Raw genomic sequence first — 18097 nt, 5'->3', positions numbered from 1 at the left:
GGAAGGTGAGGGGAGAGCACCAGCCCCCTTCAGCAGGTTCAGCCAAGTCCTGGTCCCATCAGGATGCACCACCTTCCCTGGGAACTGCTCTTCCTGCAGACACCTGTTGTGTAACACAACAACTCGGTCATGTCACTCCTCTCCAGCAGGAATAGGAGGCAGTTCATCAGAACTGAGAGCTGGGACACGAGCAGCTGGAGGCACCTCTCCAGGGCCAGCAGAAGCAATCCTGCCGGACTGAGCCGCTGCTCAGGAGCAGCACAACGGATCACACTCACTTGAAGACAAGTGGAAGGAGCTAGTAACAGCAGTGAGAAGGAAGGAGAGCAGCACTTTCATGGAAGCAGCTCCTCACGGGACCCAGGTATAGGGATGGCCATGAGGACAGATGGGAAGAGCTTGCAGAATGGTCTCCAGAGGAACCTGCCCAGCACACGCGAGTCTGTAGCACATTCTATTAAATAGCTCAGAATCTCTTAAAAAACATACAATACACAGAAAGCAGGAATTTAGAAATCCAAAGTCATGAGTTCGAGCTCACCCCACAGCTCCGAGGAGTTATGCTCCTGACAGATGCCCAAGGCCTCCCAACCCATCCACACTCCCCCAAGGCCCAGCCACAAGCTCAGTCCTCAGCACAGACCCTGGCACGCCTGCCTCCACCCAGGCAGCATCCCAGGAAGAGCCATCCTCTCCCAGCCTCCTGGGTATGTCTCTGAGGACTGTCACTTCAAAATACAAGCCAGAACAGACTTTGGGATGGCAGCAGACCCTTACTGGGTAACGTGTGCATGCTGAAGAGCAGCACCATCTCAGTGGTAGCACTCCATTCACACCCTTGTTATTGCATTTTTTAATAATTCCAAGAAAAAAACCAGTAATTTGGGTAAAAATTTATTTTACATACAGACCATTGCAGCTTAACTATTAATCAAGAGAAGTTATTTTCCTTTATAGGAAGTGACCAGCAGGTCACTGAGATTAACAGAAGTCTAAGTCTGAGAGCTGGGATTTTAGTTTGGAAATCTTGGGGGCAGGTTCCTTCCAAGCACCACTCAGTGCAGTGAGGAGCTGCAGGACCTAACTGCTGGCCAGCTGCACTGACTGTGCTGGAAGCACAATCCCAGAGCCAGTCCAGACCTTTCCCAAGCTGAACTTGCTGAGAAGGATGATGCCTGGAAAGGTTTGGATCCATTTCCAATATCTTGTTCAGCTCTCAAACTAGAAACAGAAGTGGTGAAACAGCACAGTCTCTGTGAAGTACAAAACACCGAGTTACAGGGCAGCAGACACAGGGACAGCAGGAATGGCGGGGACTCTCCTAAGCCAAGTGTTCTATGTGGAGCGGGGCCTTGGCCGGGGTCATTCTCTGGCCCTACTTCAAATGGACTGAGTACAAAAAATACTTCAACCAATAATTAATTGTACTGGAAACAAACAAGTCTACTAAAAAGCATATCTTACTCTAGGTGCCAATGAGTCCTTAAAAGCAGAGAGGGGACTGAGGGGCTGCATTTGGGCAGTGCTGCCAGGATCATTCACGCTGCTCCATTTTTACTTTGGGAGGTCTGAGGAAGGTCCTGTTTTTCTTTTCTTTCTTCCCCTTTGTATTTGCCTGGAAATTTCTCCAGCTGTCTACACGGCCATCCCGACTTTCCTGGGAACAACAGAGAGGAAGTGAAGAGTTAAAAAGTGCAAGAGGCAGAGCACAGGCAGCATATACCCATTTCAGTAGCAATTTTCCCTTATCCAGTAGCCCCTGACAGCCAAAGACACACAGACATTGGGAAGAGCCAGAGCAACACAGTGCAGTGGAACTACAAGTGAGCTTAGACACACCAGTATAAGCACTCTGCTGTTTCTTGTTTCAGAAACAACCAGCTTGGGTTGGGCAGTCCTGACTAGTCTCAGCTGAATCCTCTAATGTGTAAAGATAAAAAGAAACCTCCTCTCCAATGGCTGTTCCTAATCTGCCAGCCCAGAACGTGCCATCTCCTTTCTCTGTCTCACCTCCTCACTCTCCTGGTGCTGCAGCTTGGAGGCAGGGAGAAGAGAGAAGGAAAACATACTGCTGCCTTCTCTCATGCTTCTCACCCCAAGTCTCACCATATTGACACAATGAGAAAAGGTCTCTGGTGCACTTTTCTCCTCTCCCTGCCCTATCTGCAGAGCAGCAGAAACCTTTCCTGAGGAGATAACAAAAACAAAAAATTTAAAAAAAATAAAAACATGAATGAAGAATCTAGCTCATTGTTTCATGAGGTCCTGCACATCCTTAATGACTTCTTTCCTGCCCACCACCCCTGCACGTCTCAGGTCTTCAACTCTGGTGTGTAATGAAGGAGCAGTTACAGGCTAGATCGAGTATCCTGGTGGGCTGTAGGTTTGACCCCTAGAATAGCAGCACAACGACCACAAACCACTTTGGACACACCTAAACCCTGACAGCAGCATGGCAGAGTACAGGGAAGTGACTGTCAATCATGTTTCTGATATTTAGAGGAGACACAGATTCCATAAGTGTTAGCAACCAGACTGGGAAGTACCACCAACAGCCCACACAAGCAGTTGCCAGATTAAGTTTTGCCGGTCTCCAGTGACCTGGGCTAAGCAACAATTCAAATTCACAACTAGAGACAAGAATGAACTGCTGACATAGGTGAACAATACTATACCTTAACTGACCAGACCCGTTTCTGCACAGGTGATACGAAAGCCCTTCTGGGCTCTTCTCTCTACACATGGACCACCCAGGCTAGTGCAGATCTTTTACTTAAATTATCTTATAGACTTATAGACTTGCATACAAAAGGTCTCATCTCTCTGTAGCCATCCCATGCAGCATGGCCAAGAATTGTTGAGGCCCATCCTGAAAGTTAAACTGCTAATTACCTCAAAGTTCTTCTGCCATTCTCGTTCTCGTTTAGCTTTCTCTTGTGCTTCAATTTCCTCTTCCCTCTGCCGCTTCCTGGAAGGGAACCACACACAAGTCATGAACCCACAAGCATCTACTTTAAAGAAACAGTAGTACTTTCAGAACATCTTGGAAAACTCTTCTGATTTCTTGACAGACTACAGAAGAGATAGATATGCACACCTAAATAGCACAGCAAATAGAATTTTGTTTCAAATTTGGAAGAGCAGCAAGCAGAGATGATGGTTTGGCCCCACTGACAGCATGCACACAATTAGTGAATCAGCTTCTCCTGCTCAGCAAAACAAGTCGGACTCCTTCATAACTCTAGTGGTAAGTCTCTAAAACTGTTGAGAGTACATATTTTGAGAAGTTAATAGCCACTTGAACATGCAAGGTAGGAATTAAATTTTTATCCCCCTAATTTTCATCTGTAATCAAAAGCAGTGGTCTGCAGCCATCTCTCACCTCACTGACCAGCACAGAACCACTCTCTAGGAAGTGCATCCACAGTGAGCATTCAGGCAACATGTGATCAAAACATCTAAAATAGTTCAGGATCACACATGCCAAAGGGTATTTCTGACACTTCATTAAAATTAAAAATCAATCCTTTGCATGCCAACAGCATGCAGAATTGTGTCACCATTTCACTGTTGTGGCTGGCCTCCATGTGTACACATAAGAGAATACAAGCATATCAAATATATTAATGTCTTCAACACAGGAGGGCAAATTTCCTGTGTGCTTTTCTCAAGCACAGAGCTCTACAACCCACAGGCTGCACAGAGAAGTGGGGGAATCTACATTATTGGAGGTCAGCTTGACCTTGTTAATCTAATCTAAGGCCTTAACTTCAGCAGGAGGTCAGACCAGATGATCTCCAGAGGTTCATTCCAACTTAGACTATTTGAAGACTCTATGGTCCCTTATCTTCTCTGAGGAAGCATGAGGGGGAAGAAGAGCCTGAATTGCACAAGCAGAACACTGCTTATACCTTTCATGCATTTCTTTTGCTTCTCTTTCTTTCCTCTTAATTTCCAGTTCAGCAAAGAGCTTCATTGTCTGTTTGTATACGGCTTGTTTGAACTGTAAAACACAAATCCAGTCTTAAAATAATGCCCATTAACATAGCTAAAGTCTGTTTTACATATGAATGTAAGAAGCATAAGAAGAAAGTGAACCATAGGTGTGCCCACATAACCCTTATCCTACTCTGACAGCGGTCAATAGCAGCAGCACACAAAAAGGTATAAACCACTGCTGACTAAATTCTGGCCCTGGCACCAGGAAGCAACTACATATTAGCCTCATATTAGTCTTGTTTTAATTTGTATAGATGAAGTTGTGTCTAAACAGAACTGTTCATTTCAAACTCTCTTTAAGTCTTGCAATTTTACATTTGACAAAAAAAGGCAAAATGGTCACTGTTTAGAGAGTAATTTTTCAGCAGATCTTGATGTGTTGTAAAAATCTAGCATTGGTTTCCCAGTAGGAAATCAGTATACTTAAAACAACCTTAATTACTAAAGAACAGCAAGAGACTTACGAAAATCAGTGGAAAATAGAATGGTTATGGGGTTACTGTGTTGATATTAACAGGAAAAAAATCACTTTCCACAAAAAAAAAAGGTGACGAAAGTAAGACTAATGAAGTCAGTGTTTGGAAATCATCTGTCATTGTTACAGCCTCTCATATCACTTTTTCAGACTAGAACCCAGGTAAAAAGAACTAAATGATGCCATGCCTTTTTTAATACAGGTGATTTATTGCAGAACAGCACGTCTGTCCTCCAGTGCTATATGGAAGAAACAGCCAGAACAGCTCTCACCCAAAAAACTCCCAGAGCTCATTTTAGCCATGCTGCAGTGGGTCCTACACATGCCTCCGTGGGCAGCAGGAATGCCACAGTTCCAGCAGTCAGAAGACAACAAGAAATTAAATTCAAAAAAGACTGCATGATGCACAAGCAATGAAGAATTGCTCCAAGAAAAGAAGAGGGTATTTTGGTCAATATAATCTGATATATTTACTCTTTACACTACAGTTAAACTATTTTCCAAAGCACAGGGGTATCACCCGACACATGGTACTCTACAGAGGCTAAGTAGAATTTGCTCTTCTGTAACTGTACGGATTTACAACATTAACAAGTCTAATAAATACTTCTTCACTGGTTTTGAATCTTAATTCCTCAAAACATGCTTTGTACTCCCCAGTTTCTCTGAACAGTGTACGACTTACAACTTCAGGATCATCCTCCTCTACAGTGGGAGGTTTTCCATCCTTCTTCAACTGTTTCTTTTTTTCTTTCACCTAAAGATTGGGAACAAAAATAAGAACCTTAGAAGTCTTATAGGCCTAACACAATTGTATCCAAGTAGTTCTGTATTCCTACTCCAACACGTAGGAAGAAGTCCGTTCTTCATTGCACTGATTTTTTTATTTCAGACCAAACTGTTCTAGGCCCAGATAAACACTTACAAGATCACTATCACACAAACTGTAGTAATTAAAAGTATTATGTTGGATGCTATTCCTTCAATACAATCCCTTCTGGGTATTTTTAACAGATATATTCTTATCAAATATATACCATCCAAACCAGGAGGAAGTTTATTTTGTTATTTGATATTCAAGTGACTAAAATAACAAGCAGAACATCAAGTGTCCCTTGTGTTAAGAGTATCTGAGTTCTCCCATATCATCTGCTTCCTCAAGCTTATCATGTTTTAGCCCACCCACATCACTCAACTAACTTCTTGGCCAGTGCAATCCAAGCTCCTTTTCTTATAGGTCAATATCCTCCAAACTTCCCAGTCTCCTGCTGTCACCACCTATTCTCTTCTATCTACACACATCTGAACTGCATCATTCATTCATAGACTTGGAAAAAAATATTTAGGTCAGATCATGTGATCTGACCTAATTATTTCAAGTACTGAATTTCACTGAATTATCTAGCACTGAGCTCAACAGCAGTCCTGCACACAGCAGATTTGTTCCTGCTGTGAAGAGCTTGGAGCCCACCTGCACAGCTCCATTACAAGGTTTGATTGATTGATTTGATTGATTACCACTCACCCCCATCCCTAGATGTTCCCATACTTACAGTGTGTTCCACATATTCTTTTCCTGCCTGTATCACATCCAAGGCTCTCTTCTTTTGCTCCTGATCTAGCAGCAGCTTGTACGCTTTATCTACAGCTAACAAAAAGGAGCAACGTTAATAGCACCAGCAGTCACGTTCACAAGGCATCACAAGAGTGCTACTTGTTGGCATTAAAAATCTGGCTTCTAGAATTTGTGGGTGTCATTTGTTTGGCAGGGTTTTTTTTGTATTAAATACATCTAGGTAAGTAATAACATGATTAGTTAAATGAGTTTTAGGGTATAGTAATGGTAGGAACTATCCCATACCTTCTGGAGGCAGCAGGTGAAAGTACCAGTCCTACCAGCTGTAGTTATAGGGCATGAGGTGAGTTTAAGGTGCAGAACACCTCACTGTGATGCAAAGCATACATCTAAAACCAACACATTACTTCTGTCGTATGGTCATTGAATACAATCTAATGCACAGATCAAACAGTTTTTCTTGAACAATCCCAAAACCCCACAGAGGTGTCTGTCCCCGTTGTGACATGACAATGCCACTGTTGCCACCTAGTGCCACTTGCTGAAATGTCACCACCCCACACAGCTGCTGCTCCCGCAGCTGTTTCTATCCCTGCTAAAGCAGCTATGCAGCAACCCTTGTCCCCTCCACCTCAACGAACATTTAAACCAGCACTAGAAAAGCAGCATTAACTACTAACCCAGAGCAACACAGAGAAAGGGTGAGTGTTACCTTCAAATGCCTTCTGGGCTCTATCTGCATCGTCTTGGTTTTTGTCTGGATGCACCAGTATTGACAGCTGCAAGAGAAAGGATTTTGCTATCAAGATCATTGTAAAAGATGAAGAGTATCTCAGAGATTTTTGAGAGGAGTGAAATAGTCTCAGACAGAAAGAATCCCAAGGGGTCACATTACTTTGTACACGGACAACTCATGCAGAAGCATGTGCCAGTACACACTGATAAATCAAACAGTCCGTCTAACAAACAGGCTATCCGAGAAAAGCTGCAGTTTGGGAAGTGTGGAAAAATCTAAACAGCCCTCAGCTGCAGTGCCTGGGCTGATATGAACCCCTTGGTCACACAAGTTTTGTATCCTTGGTCTTGACGAAAACCAAACCCACAAAGACCATCCTTAACCAAATTCTCCCAAGAAGTTCTCCAGTATCCCTAAGGTTGTCCAAACACCAAACTATTCAGAGTGGTAAAGTTTTTCCTTAGGCTACTTTACTAAAAGTTAAGAAAATTTCTTCCTGTACTTTGGCAGAGACAGGACATGGATCACTACCATCCTTAGGGCAACTTTAACTGTGCTGGAAAGCACATGTCCTCCTCCACATTCCTTTTCCATACAAAGTTCTTTCAAACTTTCCCCATATAGCTATTTTTTCTAAATCTCTTATTTTTGCTATTGCTGTACAGATCAGCAACTGAAACTGCATTAGTGCCAAGGAATGCAAAATAACTACTCTACAGCTGCCACTCTCTAGTTCCCAGGGAAAAGGTTTGCCTTCAGTCCTGAACAGATTTACTTGTCTTCTTTCCCCTCTGTTGGCTGTTCCACATACTGTATTTTTCACTTCATCGCCTTGACTGCAAAACATCTCCCTGTAGTATTTTACAAGCCCAAAGCTGAGACAGCCCCAGTTTTATTGTCTCACAGAGCTGAGAAGCCAGACACAGATCAAAAGTTTATCCTTCCACCTCCCATCTACAGGAGGAGCCCATATCCCATCACCAATTTGGCAGGCACATTCCTCTGCCAGCCAGCACTCACAGCATTAATTCAGGTGGAGGCCACGGCCCTAAAAATACCCTTTCTTTGCTGCATGCGCTGATTAAACTCAAATTTTTCCTGCAGGTTTGTCAGCAGAGGGAAGCTGGGGTAATGTTTCCTTTGTTGCAGACAGGTCATTGAGGAGGGCTGCTGCTGTTCCCAGTAACCAAGCCACCAAAAATGCCCACTGAAATTCTTAAAGAAACATCAGAGAAAATACACTTCTGGATTCAAGTCCATATTATAGAGAAAAATACCTTTTTTCAGATTTCTGATGACTTTTCATCTTCTCCTTGAAGTCCAGTTCAATAAGATGATAATACATGGGTATATCAGTTTGCAACAGCCCCCTGACACACTGCACAGGCAAAGCAGCCAATCATGCACGGACCAGGGACACTCCTGCAGCTCTCCTCTTGTTGATACAAGCATTGTTCTATGCATTTCTGTCAAAAATGGCCATTCCTCTACCCAAGAACAGCTTTATCACCATTTTTCTTGAGCCCAAGCCCAGCTCCACAATCTCAAAAGAACTTCTAGTTTCCTTCCAGGGACTTCAAGTACAAAAGCCAAATACCTGTCGGAATCTTTTCTTTATCTCTTCATCTGTGGCTTCAGGATCCATCTGCAGCACCTAAAAGACACCATGAGAGCAAAGGAAGTTTGATGCTACTCTCCATGAATCAGGTTTCTGGCAGTAAGTTCTAACACTCTTATGAGGAGTGGCTGAAGCCACTTGGTTTGTTCAGCCTGGAGGAGACTGAGGTCAGACTTCATTGGGGTCTTTAACATCCTCACGAGGGGCAGGTACTGATCTCTTCACTCTCGTGACCAGTGATGGGACTCAAAGAAACAACATGAAACTGAGTCAGGGGAAGTTTAGGCTGGATATCAGGAGAAGGTTTTCCACCTAGAGGGTGGCTGAACACTGGAACAGACTCCCCTGGGCAGTGGTCACAGCATCAAGCCTGAGTTCAAGAAGTGTTTGGACAATGCTCTCAGGGATAGGGTAGGATTGTTGGGGTGTTCTTTTCAGGACCAGAAGTTGGACTCAGTGATCCTGATGGGTCCCTTCCAACTCAGCACATTCTGTAACACTTGGTTCACTGGCACACAGACACACGCCAGAAAGCTTCCTCCATCACAATATGAATTTTCACCCAGTAAAACAAAAACATTTTAGTAGTCATCATCTTTGTGACACTCTACTTCTACTAATGCTAGATTCCTCTGACTATGCCAGTGCCCCTTCTACACTCAAGTCTTGTGTAGACAGCTGCCATCCATAACTTGGTCTGAACCTTCAACCAGTCCTGTAGCAGTGTTCAGTCTGGCAGAAACAGAAGCATATGGGGGCTTTGGAACACTGTCAGGTCATTCATAACTGAGAACTCTGGGCAGGAAACCACCATTTGTAAGAATTTATTCATTTTATCATTTTAAAAGAAGACAGTAGAGTTTTACTGTTTAGTTTCCATGAATGAGACCACTTGTCTACTGATCTTTATGGATGCAGCAAAGTTTAGGAGCTCTTCTGTGAATTAATTTACTGAACAGAAGATCTAAGCAACAAGTGAGCAGATTCACGGTAGTCTGTAAATAAAAAATACTCTCCCACAGGAAAGCTACAGTCTACTCCCAAATGGCTTTCTTAATTTACTCTCCAAGTCAAAGATCTAAGATCTACACAAAACTGAATGTTGTCAGAGTGAATCTGCCAACTGATCTGGGTCTACAAAAAGACCTGAACTGGGTCTTCTAGCCGTGAACTGGGTCTACAAAAAGCACTTGGGGCTTTAAAAAGGCAGAGAAGATGATATCAGGAAGGAATACACACAGGGAAAGCCAGCTCCAGCTGAATACCACAATAATTATTTACTGTGTTCTTCAGGCTACACAAGTTCACTGGGATGAACACACAAAACAAAACACAGAACTAGAAATGCTGAATTAAGAAAGCTCTGACCAGAACTTGCCAAGCTGCCACCTCCAGCTGTTACTTTTCTGTTCAGAAAGTACCCAGCACTGATCTGCCAAATCATCCAGTGATGTTGCATAAGGGAAATGTGACAAAAGAACATAGTTTGCACCGCCATCAGTGAGAAAGAGAGTGTGCACACAGATACCATCTTTCTGCTTCTGCAAAACTTTTGCACAGTAATCTGTACCTAGAGATTTTGGTTTCTTTATGTTCAGTCTTTTACTGCAATAAAATACTCAGGAAATCAAGAAGTTGGTAGACTAAGTCAGAAGGGAGGACAAAATGTTCAAACTAACCTCAAAAGGGTTCAAGTTGAAATAGGAAGATCCGGGTCGGGTCAGCCTGTCAATTTGGTTTTTTGATGTTAAAACAGAGTCTCGTTTTTCAATTTGCTTTACCTGAAGAACAAGAGAGACCTGCATTAACTGACCATCACAACATCCTTACCTGTTTTTCCACGCGATTACTACACCAGTTACACTGGTCCCCTACTACAATTCACGATACTTCTTGCTCGCCTCAAGCTTGGGGCTATTTTACTGAAGCTGTAGCAAAGCATATCATTGAGCCTTTTCTATAGCACGACAGTATTTTTAATGTTACATTTTTACCATAAAAAACCCTGCAGAGCACTTCTGTCCGTCTATCCTACAGTTTGCTCTACAGCTGTGCCTCTTCCCTCCCCCTTGCTCTTCCAGCAGCCCTGTCGCTGTGATTCCTTTGAAAACACCGCGCTATTGCTTTTAACCCGCTGCTGGCAATACAGCCCTTTAAACACATGAAGTGATACCGATGCAAGTACACAAGTCCACTTCACTCTGACCACAGGTTATTTAGTTCAGTTCAGTTTACTTTTTGCTCTTCATAGTACTACGCCAAAACCAAGCCATGCGTTTATATTTAATGTTCAGCTTTATTTACAGATATACGGATCTGCCGAACCAGCACGGCCTGTGTGCGGGCAGCTCAGGTAAAATACCCAGGCTGCGCCCCAAGTCCCGGCACAGGGAAGGGGCCCCGGGGACAGGTTCCCACACCCGGGCACGGGGTGCCGCGCTCAGGGCCGGGCGGCACAGCCTCCAGCGAGCCGAGCGCGGGACCCCCCCGGGCACCGCCGGGGCTGCCAGAGGGCCGGGTCGAGCACGGACAGCACGGACCCCCCGCCACTCGCCCCCCCCCCCGCCCAGCGCCCACAGCGGCTCCGCCCGGCCCGCCTGTCGGCGGCCCCCGGGCCTGGCACAGCGCGGTCCCGCGCGGCCCGCGGGCCCCGGCGCTGCGGGGGGAGGCGGCGGGGCCGGGCAGGGCGGGGGCAGCGGGGCCCGGCGCGGGCGGTACCTCATTGTAGAAGGTCAGGAACGCGTCCTCGGCCGCGCCCGCGCCGGGCCCCGCCGCCGCCATGGCCGCCGCACCACGTGACCACGCCGTCGCGCCACGTGACCGCGCCAACAGACACCACCCCCGCCGGGCGCGCGGGAGGGCCCCGCCTGTGACGTCTCACGGCCCCGCCCCCCGCCCTTCTGCTCCCGCCGGGCCCCGCGCGCAGGCGCGGCTGCGCAGGCGCGGGGCGGGGCGGGCGCTCCAAGGGCACGCGGCCATGGCGGCCGTGGCGGCGGCGCGGGGCGGGCTCGGCCTGCGCGGGGCTCTGCTGGCGCAGCAGCAGCGCTGGAGCTCGAGCTCGGGCGCCGACCAGGTGGGCGCGGGGGCGCGGCGGGCGGGGGGTGTCCCGGCGATGTCCCTCCGTCCCTTTGTCCCTCTGCGCCCCGCACTCACCGCCGTCCCTCCTACAGCTCGGCGAGCTGGGTAAAGGCGCCGGGAAGGGCGGCGGCGGCGGCGGCTCCATCCGCGAGGCCGGCGGCGCGTTCGGGAAGAAGCAGGCGGCTGAGGAGGAGCGGTACTTCAGGTGAGCGAGGCCGGGGCCTGCGGGGCCACTCCCTCAGCCCTGGCGCGGCCCGGCTGCGGGGCTGCACCTCGGCCCGTCCTTTCTTGCAGGGAGAAGGAGCGAGAGCAGCTCTCTGCTTTACGGAAACACCACGAGGAAGAGATCCATCACCACCAGAAAGAGATTGAGCGGCTGCAAAAAGAAATTGAGCGCCATAAGCATAAGATCAAGCAGCTTAAAGATGACTAAGCTGGTGCTGTTGTTGAATGTGCATGGCCAATACTGAATGTGGTGTAAAAACAGCGTTGGAGACTGTATATTTTGATCTGCATAATCTAAACCCATCCAATTATACTATGGTCTGCAACATTGTCAAATAAACTACTCAGTCTCACTTTCCTGCTCAGTAACTGTTTCATGAAAACAAAAACAACCAACCCCACTGTCTGGTTTTAAGCTTCATTGTTCTTCCAAAATAAGGATGTACTCCTGAATAGACAGACCTGTACAGAACTTAACTACTTTCTTTAGATTTATTTGAAAGAAATGACCATTTGTACCTAGTGAGATAACTTTAGAGTTATGCTGATGTCATGTGTGATGGTGCTAGTTCCTGGAGCAAGACAGCCAAGATCCTGACTTGGACATGAGTGTTCTTTTCCACAATGACTTTAATTGCCCAGTGGGGTTTTATTTTATTGTCTCTAGTTCTCTGTTCCTTAGCTAAGTCACTTTCCAAAGAAGGATGGATTAAGACTAATTTAATGCTATTTCAATCACTTTTGCAATTTTAGTGTAAGAAATTCATCATAAAACACAGTAAGTGCCTTGAAATACTATGGTCTTATTGCACTAAGCCCTGACAAGAGGGGGATTTTTTTATGTAATAAGAATGGGCAGGAAAAAAAAAAACAGCCTTGCCTTCTACATTTCCACTGTTGTGTCCATAAATCTGCCTGAACTGGCTTGGTTTGCAGCACTGGTGAATGCCAGGCTGCGTTACAGTTGGTGAAGGGTAGCAACGACGCTGAACTGGGTGGGTACGTGCCTGGAACTGCCCTGTCTGAAAGTGCAGGAGGCAAATGATACCTTTGATGTAGAAAGTGGTTTGACAAGGGTGTGACTGGCTGGCTGAAGGTGTCCCAGTTTCTCCTGTGTTACCTGGTACACCCCCAGCCAGCTGCTCCCCTTGGACTGCTCTCACCTGAGGAACACTGCAGGTAGTGGCATGTCTTGTCTGCAGAGTAAATGACACCACTGTCACTCTAATGCCCTTAAAAAACGTTCTTCAATGAAGATGTCACCCATGTGATCAGCCCTGGAAGAGAGGCTGTACTGTGGAGTATCCTTGCCTGGCTGTGCTCGGTCTGTGGGAGATGCTGTGGTGAGTTGTGCTGAGGTTGTGTACAGAGCTTCACTGCAGGCTTGGTCCCTTTTTAGATGGGGCTAATTACAAAAATATTAGTAACTCCCCCTTCCCCACCTCCCTGAACCTCGGGGGAAGAACTAAGTCATGAAAAGCAATATTGACCCGTTTAGGTTATACCCATTTAAAAATCTGATTTTTTTATCCATTTCAGAATGCTTTTCCTATTGTATCTGTCAGCTGGGGTTGGCTTCCCCCAAAAGCTGCAGAGTCACTAGTGAGATGTCATCACTGAAGACTGATTTCTTGGCATCACAGCTACAGTGGACTGTGGAAGAGCTGAAATAAATATTAGGACAACTCTATATTCTGAAGGAACGGTTTAAATTCTGAGGGTTTAAATTCATGGCTCTGTGATTTACTCAGCATTTTTTGCACTAACTATGCCGTAAGCTCAGCCACAGAGCCTCTGCCCAAGCGCCTGTAAGGGAGGGGATTTGCTGTGAGACTCTGGGAGTGCTGTGATTTGGACCTCTGTGATGTATGGTGCCACAGAGAGAGGTGTTACAAACCCTCTGAAGTCCCCCAGAAATTAGATGTGCAGGTGTGTACCTTGCTACACTGCAGAGCTTTTTTGCCCACAGCACTCTCTGAATCGGGTCTCGTGTTTTAACTTTGCACCAGTTTCAAAGGGGCTTCTACACTGGTAGCTGTGCTGGGACCCTTACCACCAGTTCATCAGCCCACGGCATTTTCTGGAGAGGAACGCCTGGCTAACTCCTCTACAGCAAACCTGAACTCCTACCAGGTTATGGCAGTGGAAGAACACAAAGGGACGGGCAGCTGCAGATCTGACACAGCAAGTGGGCTGGGAGAGAAGCCCCTTTCAGCAATGGTCTGCCTGGCAGTCGGTGATCACTCAGCTGTGCCCACAGACTGGCTGCTGGAGAGGATGAATGGATAAACCATGCTGCTGCTTAAAGCAGTCTCCTTCCTGCTCCCCCTTCTTCTCCTTTTCACTGTCTTGGGCGTGTTGTGGGAGTCACTCAGCCTCTTATCTCACCAGCCCATTGTTCTGAGCCCAATGAATTCACCCAGGCTAGCAAGGTGAATGGCTTCTGGAGTCCAAAAATGCTCAAATCACCACCAAACAAATGTGAGAAGTACTGAGGAGGGTATGGTGTCTTCTCCCATCTCTTGACAGGCCTTTTGCTAAACTAGGAAGGTCTCTATTTTTATCCAGGTGGCATGATAACTGACTTTGCAGCCATCTCGCCACTAGGAATCCCACCTGTCTATGAATCTTAGTACATCAGGTAGTGTGTTCAATTCGTCCTTGGGTTGAGGTTTCTTTACTGTGATCCACCCACTGACCTCCTCTTCCAGGGAGTCCCAAACCTCCCTGAAACCAGTTTGCTTTAGTTTAATGCCAGTGACACTGGCCATTCCTAGTTAACAGGCACTGCTTTATTTCCTTGGTGGTGTAAATATCTCTGCCTAGTAAAAGACCCCTCTCCTGAACTTGTCTCTAGAGATGACAAGCACTTCACCCACTCCACCTCTTATGCTGACCAGCTGCAATTCTGTGAGGAACTGAGTTCCTACCAGAGTTCCCAGCACCCCTGGTCACCTCGACCCTTTTTCTTGTGCTGGTTCTGGTGCTCTCTAAAACCTCAGTTACAGAAATGTCTTTTCCTGTTTCCCGAGGTTAGTAAGAAGCATGAATTGATATAGTGTCTGATCACTAAAAGGTGGTTTGAAGTAAATGTTCAAGGGGAACCTCTGCCTTTGGGCAAGGGAGATGTTAAATCATCTTGTTTTGTGTAGTTTCATCATCAGTGCATCTCTTCAGAAGTGGTGTTCTTACTTCTATTGAACTTCAAACTGTCTCTGCAATAAGTTACCAAATGACATCGATGTTGCCTGTTCCTGATTCCTGTGACGCAGCAGTTAACCAGCACAGGTGAGTGTACTGGGTCTGGAGTGCATGGCTAAGGGTTTTCTCCCAAGTGCAATGCAATATGTCAATAGCATCAGCTTACAGGCTTGGAACGTGTTTTTTCTGCAGCTCCTTTGACAGTGCTTATGATTAAAAACATGGGATGAAAAATGTCCAAGTCTGAGTTACAGACAGTCCTCTTAGCAGAAGTATTTCAACTACAGGGTGGCAAAAAATTATTTGAGATGCATTTAGTCTGACGGGCATTTTGCCAAAAAAGGTTTGGTGTTCTGGAGATCACTGCAATAGCATTGGGCTCCTGACAAATGACAGGAGCATTTGCAAGCAGTTTGTCTGGGTTCAGCCACCGCTTCCAGGGCCAGTGGATGGAGAGATGCCAGGTCCCGCTACAGACAGTTTGCTGCAGGACTCCAGAGCAGGAACGCTGGGGAGTAAACCAAGACTACATCTTGGACCTAGGTGATTGCTGGGGGGTTAAGAAGGTAAAAGCTGTCTGTAGACCTTCCCAGGACTCTCCCTCAGTCCAGTGTGACCTGGAGGACAGGGCTCAGTTGTCTTTTGGCAATCAGTAGCTACAAACTGCCAGCTACTTCCAAGCAATTCTGTTTCAGAGCAACCAAAACCCAAAGCTGATGTTTGAAACTGGTAAGGCTGCAAGAACAGTGCTGAACTCAGACAACAGGCCATAGAGGAGCTTATTGTTCTGGGTTTCCTCAATTGCTCTGGAATGGCTGATGGCATGATTGGCTCCCCCTCTGAACCGAAGACACAAAGGAAGGGATTCTTTTCTCTGCCAGAACCGGTGCATCCTGGTTATTTGCTTGTTCCTCAGGGTTGGACTGACCCCTGTTCACAACACCCTGACTCCCCACAGCCACTTACAGAGCAGTTCCACGAAGAACTTCTCTTCTTGGAGCAGCCTTTATATCTCAATGAGATGTTTATCCTTCCTTACCCCCAGATCCTCTGTCCTTTCTGTGCTTCTACAGATCATGGCCCAAAACTGCTTGGCCACTGCAGAAGCAGGAAAAGTGAACTTTGTTTTCAGCTAAAACTGAGCTGGTGATTTTTGCTGCAGCAAACAGAAGCTGCTTCCCAAGGTGCTTGGTTTGTGCTGCGTCCTACACAAATGTGACAGAAATTGCCAAGAATCCTTGGCTCGGGTGGGGAAAGAAGTGAAAAGAGAGGCAAGTGAGATCCAAGGTCTTTAGCAAGCTGGTTTTAGTGCAAGGTAGCCAGGTTGCCCAGTCTGGTCTCTTTGGGCCTTTTTGACACACTTGTTCTCCCCACTCAAGAGCAGACAAGTGGGAGAAAGACAAAGTATATGTGGATGTTTTTCCCAAAATTAAATACACTGGCTGTGTGCAAGGCAAAATAAACATACGTGCCCAGGGTAATGACAGCAGCATGGCCTCTGTAGGAAGAAATTTTCCTGAGCATTTCCCTGCTGTAGAGGTGATGGAACACACCAGGGGCACTCAAAGTTCCTCACTGGTAAGTAAAGCCTGAAGATTTTTAAGACAGACCTCTTCTTCCTGGAAGTCTGGTCTGCAGCAAACACATAAGAGCTGCATAGCAGCAGAGCACTAGAGAACAAGATATTTGTTGGAGGCAGGCACATCTGTGACGTGTTATCCGTAACAGCTGCACTGATAATTGGTTAGGATAAAAAGTCTAAAGCATCAGGAAATGTCATAATCCATATACATGTTAACAGCTTACATACAAACTACAGCAGATTCAACTCTGTCACCTTGCCACTGATGTGGAAACAATGGAATTTCAGTGCAATCACAGAAGAGGAGTGACGGGAACAGGCTGAGCCTCAGCAAAAAACCTCTGGCCACCGAACACAGGAAACATCAACAGTTTGCAGGGTAAATATATAGGGCCGTGGAAAAGCTGGATCCCTTCACTTCCTTTGCTCTGTCCCCTCAGGGCTTCACTCACCTTTCTCCCATGCAAGACTCCAGCCTCCCCACTGAAGGTACACCACCACCCCCTGCACGTCCAGGGGCAGTGGGACTGTCCTGCCGTGCCAGACCAATACGTGCCAGCTCTCTGCCAAGATTAACGCTCTCCTTGGTTCCAAGATGGTTTTTTACTGCCTTGGCACAGGACTAAATCAGATGTTGTGTAGCTTTGTGTCATTATACTCCATAATTCACTCCTGGATACTATATTACAAAGTATTTAAGAGCTTTGCAGGATATTTATTAAGCACCACTACAGATGCTCAGCTCCCTCAATCTTAGTATTTGTGTTGCGAGAACTCCTTAAACCTACCATTCTTACCTCCCAGTAAAATAAACTGCTGCAGTGAACTGGGACAAGGCAATGAATGATTACATCTCCTTCCCTCTCTATACCACAGCAGTCCCTACATCCAGCACTGAAGAGCTGGCTCTACTGCTGAGTCTGGAGAGGGAAGTCACCAAGGCAGTGCCAATTCCACAGGAGAAGCAGCGTGTCCGCCACTGGACAGGTTCAGCAAGACAGACTGAACACTTCCAGCATCTGCACAAGCCTGCCTCCAATTTCTGGATTGGAAACATTGGACAACACACTTTTTCCCCAGTAGTGGGCTATCACACATACTTGATACAACACACACCTACATGCTGTCTTCAGGAGAGTAATTTTGTGGTGAAAGTCCTGGAAGGACCTTCGCAGAGAGTATGACAGCTGCTGCACTTCTTTCTTTACCAGGCTCCGGAGGGACAGTTCACATGCAGGTTCTCTGGGTTCACTTCAACACAGCACCCTGGGCTCTGCCTGGCCCAGCCCAGCACACCTTGACTTCCACGTTAGGCAACAGCACAAGCGCACGAAGCCAGTGCCACACAAACGGTGCCAACGCACTGATTTTCCTCCAAGTTTATGTAGTTATTGTGTCAACTCTGCACTCATCAAGCAAATCTGGTGAGCAGGCAAGTTAATCACCGATTAATTACAGATTAGCAGGCGCAGAGCCCCTCACGCCACTGTCCTGAGAAGGGACAGTGCCGCACAGCTTCTCCTCCTTGCCTCGGGCCTGGAGGGCAACGTGGCCCAGGGGGCTCCCAGGGGGCAGGACTCGGACAGCGGGAGAGCCCCGCGGGTGAG

General features: G+C 46.6%; 2 protein-coding genes across 2 annotated transcripts; one reads left to right on the top strand and one right to left on the bottom strand.

Moving 5' to 3' along the window:
• Positions 1-878: 878 nt before the first annotated feature.
• Positions 879-11235, bottom strand: DNAJC8 (DnaJ heat shock protein family (Hsp40) member C8). The gene is made up of 9 exons (XM_051772282.1): positions 11123-11235; positions 10084-10185; positions 8384-8440; positions 6763-6829; positions 6028-6122; positions 5160-5231; positions 3912-4003; positions 2893-2968; positions 879-1657 (listed from the first exon to the last, which is right to left on the bottom strand). The coding sequence occupies exons 1-9, from the start codon at positions 11183-11185 to the stop codon at positions 1535-1537; spliced, it is 747 nt and encodes a 248-aa protein (XP_051628242.1). The 5' UTR covers positions 11186-11235; the 3' UTR covers positions 879-1534.
• A 107-nt stretch (positions 11236-11342) lies between these two features.
• ATP5IF1 (ATP synthase inhibitory factor subunit 1) lies at positions 11343-12060 on the top strand. Its single transcript, XM_051772286.1, has 3 exons — positions 11343-11477; positions 11575-11687; positions 11777-12060. The coding sequence occupies exons 1-3, from the start codon at positions 11382-11384 to the stop codon at positions 11913-11915; spliced, it is 348 nt and encodes a 115-aa protein (XP_051628246.1). The 5' UTR covers positions 11343-11381; the 3' UTR covers positions 11916-12060.
• The last annotated feature ends 6037 nt before the right edge of the window (positions 12061-18097 follow it).

Source organism: Manacus candei, unplaced genomic scaffold, assembly GCF_025592945.1.
Source record: "Manacus candei isolate 608988 ecotype Guabito, Panama unplaced genomic scaffold, ASM2559294v1 h1tg000151l, whole genome shotgun sequence".
NCBI classification, from domain to species: domain Eukaryota; kingdom Metazoa; phylum Chordata; class Aves; order Passeriformes; family Pipridae; genus Manacus; species Manacus candei.
This window is presented reverse-complemented; position numbering and strand designations above follow the sequence as displayed.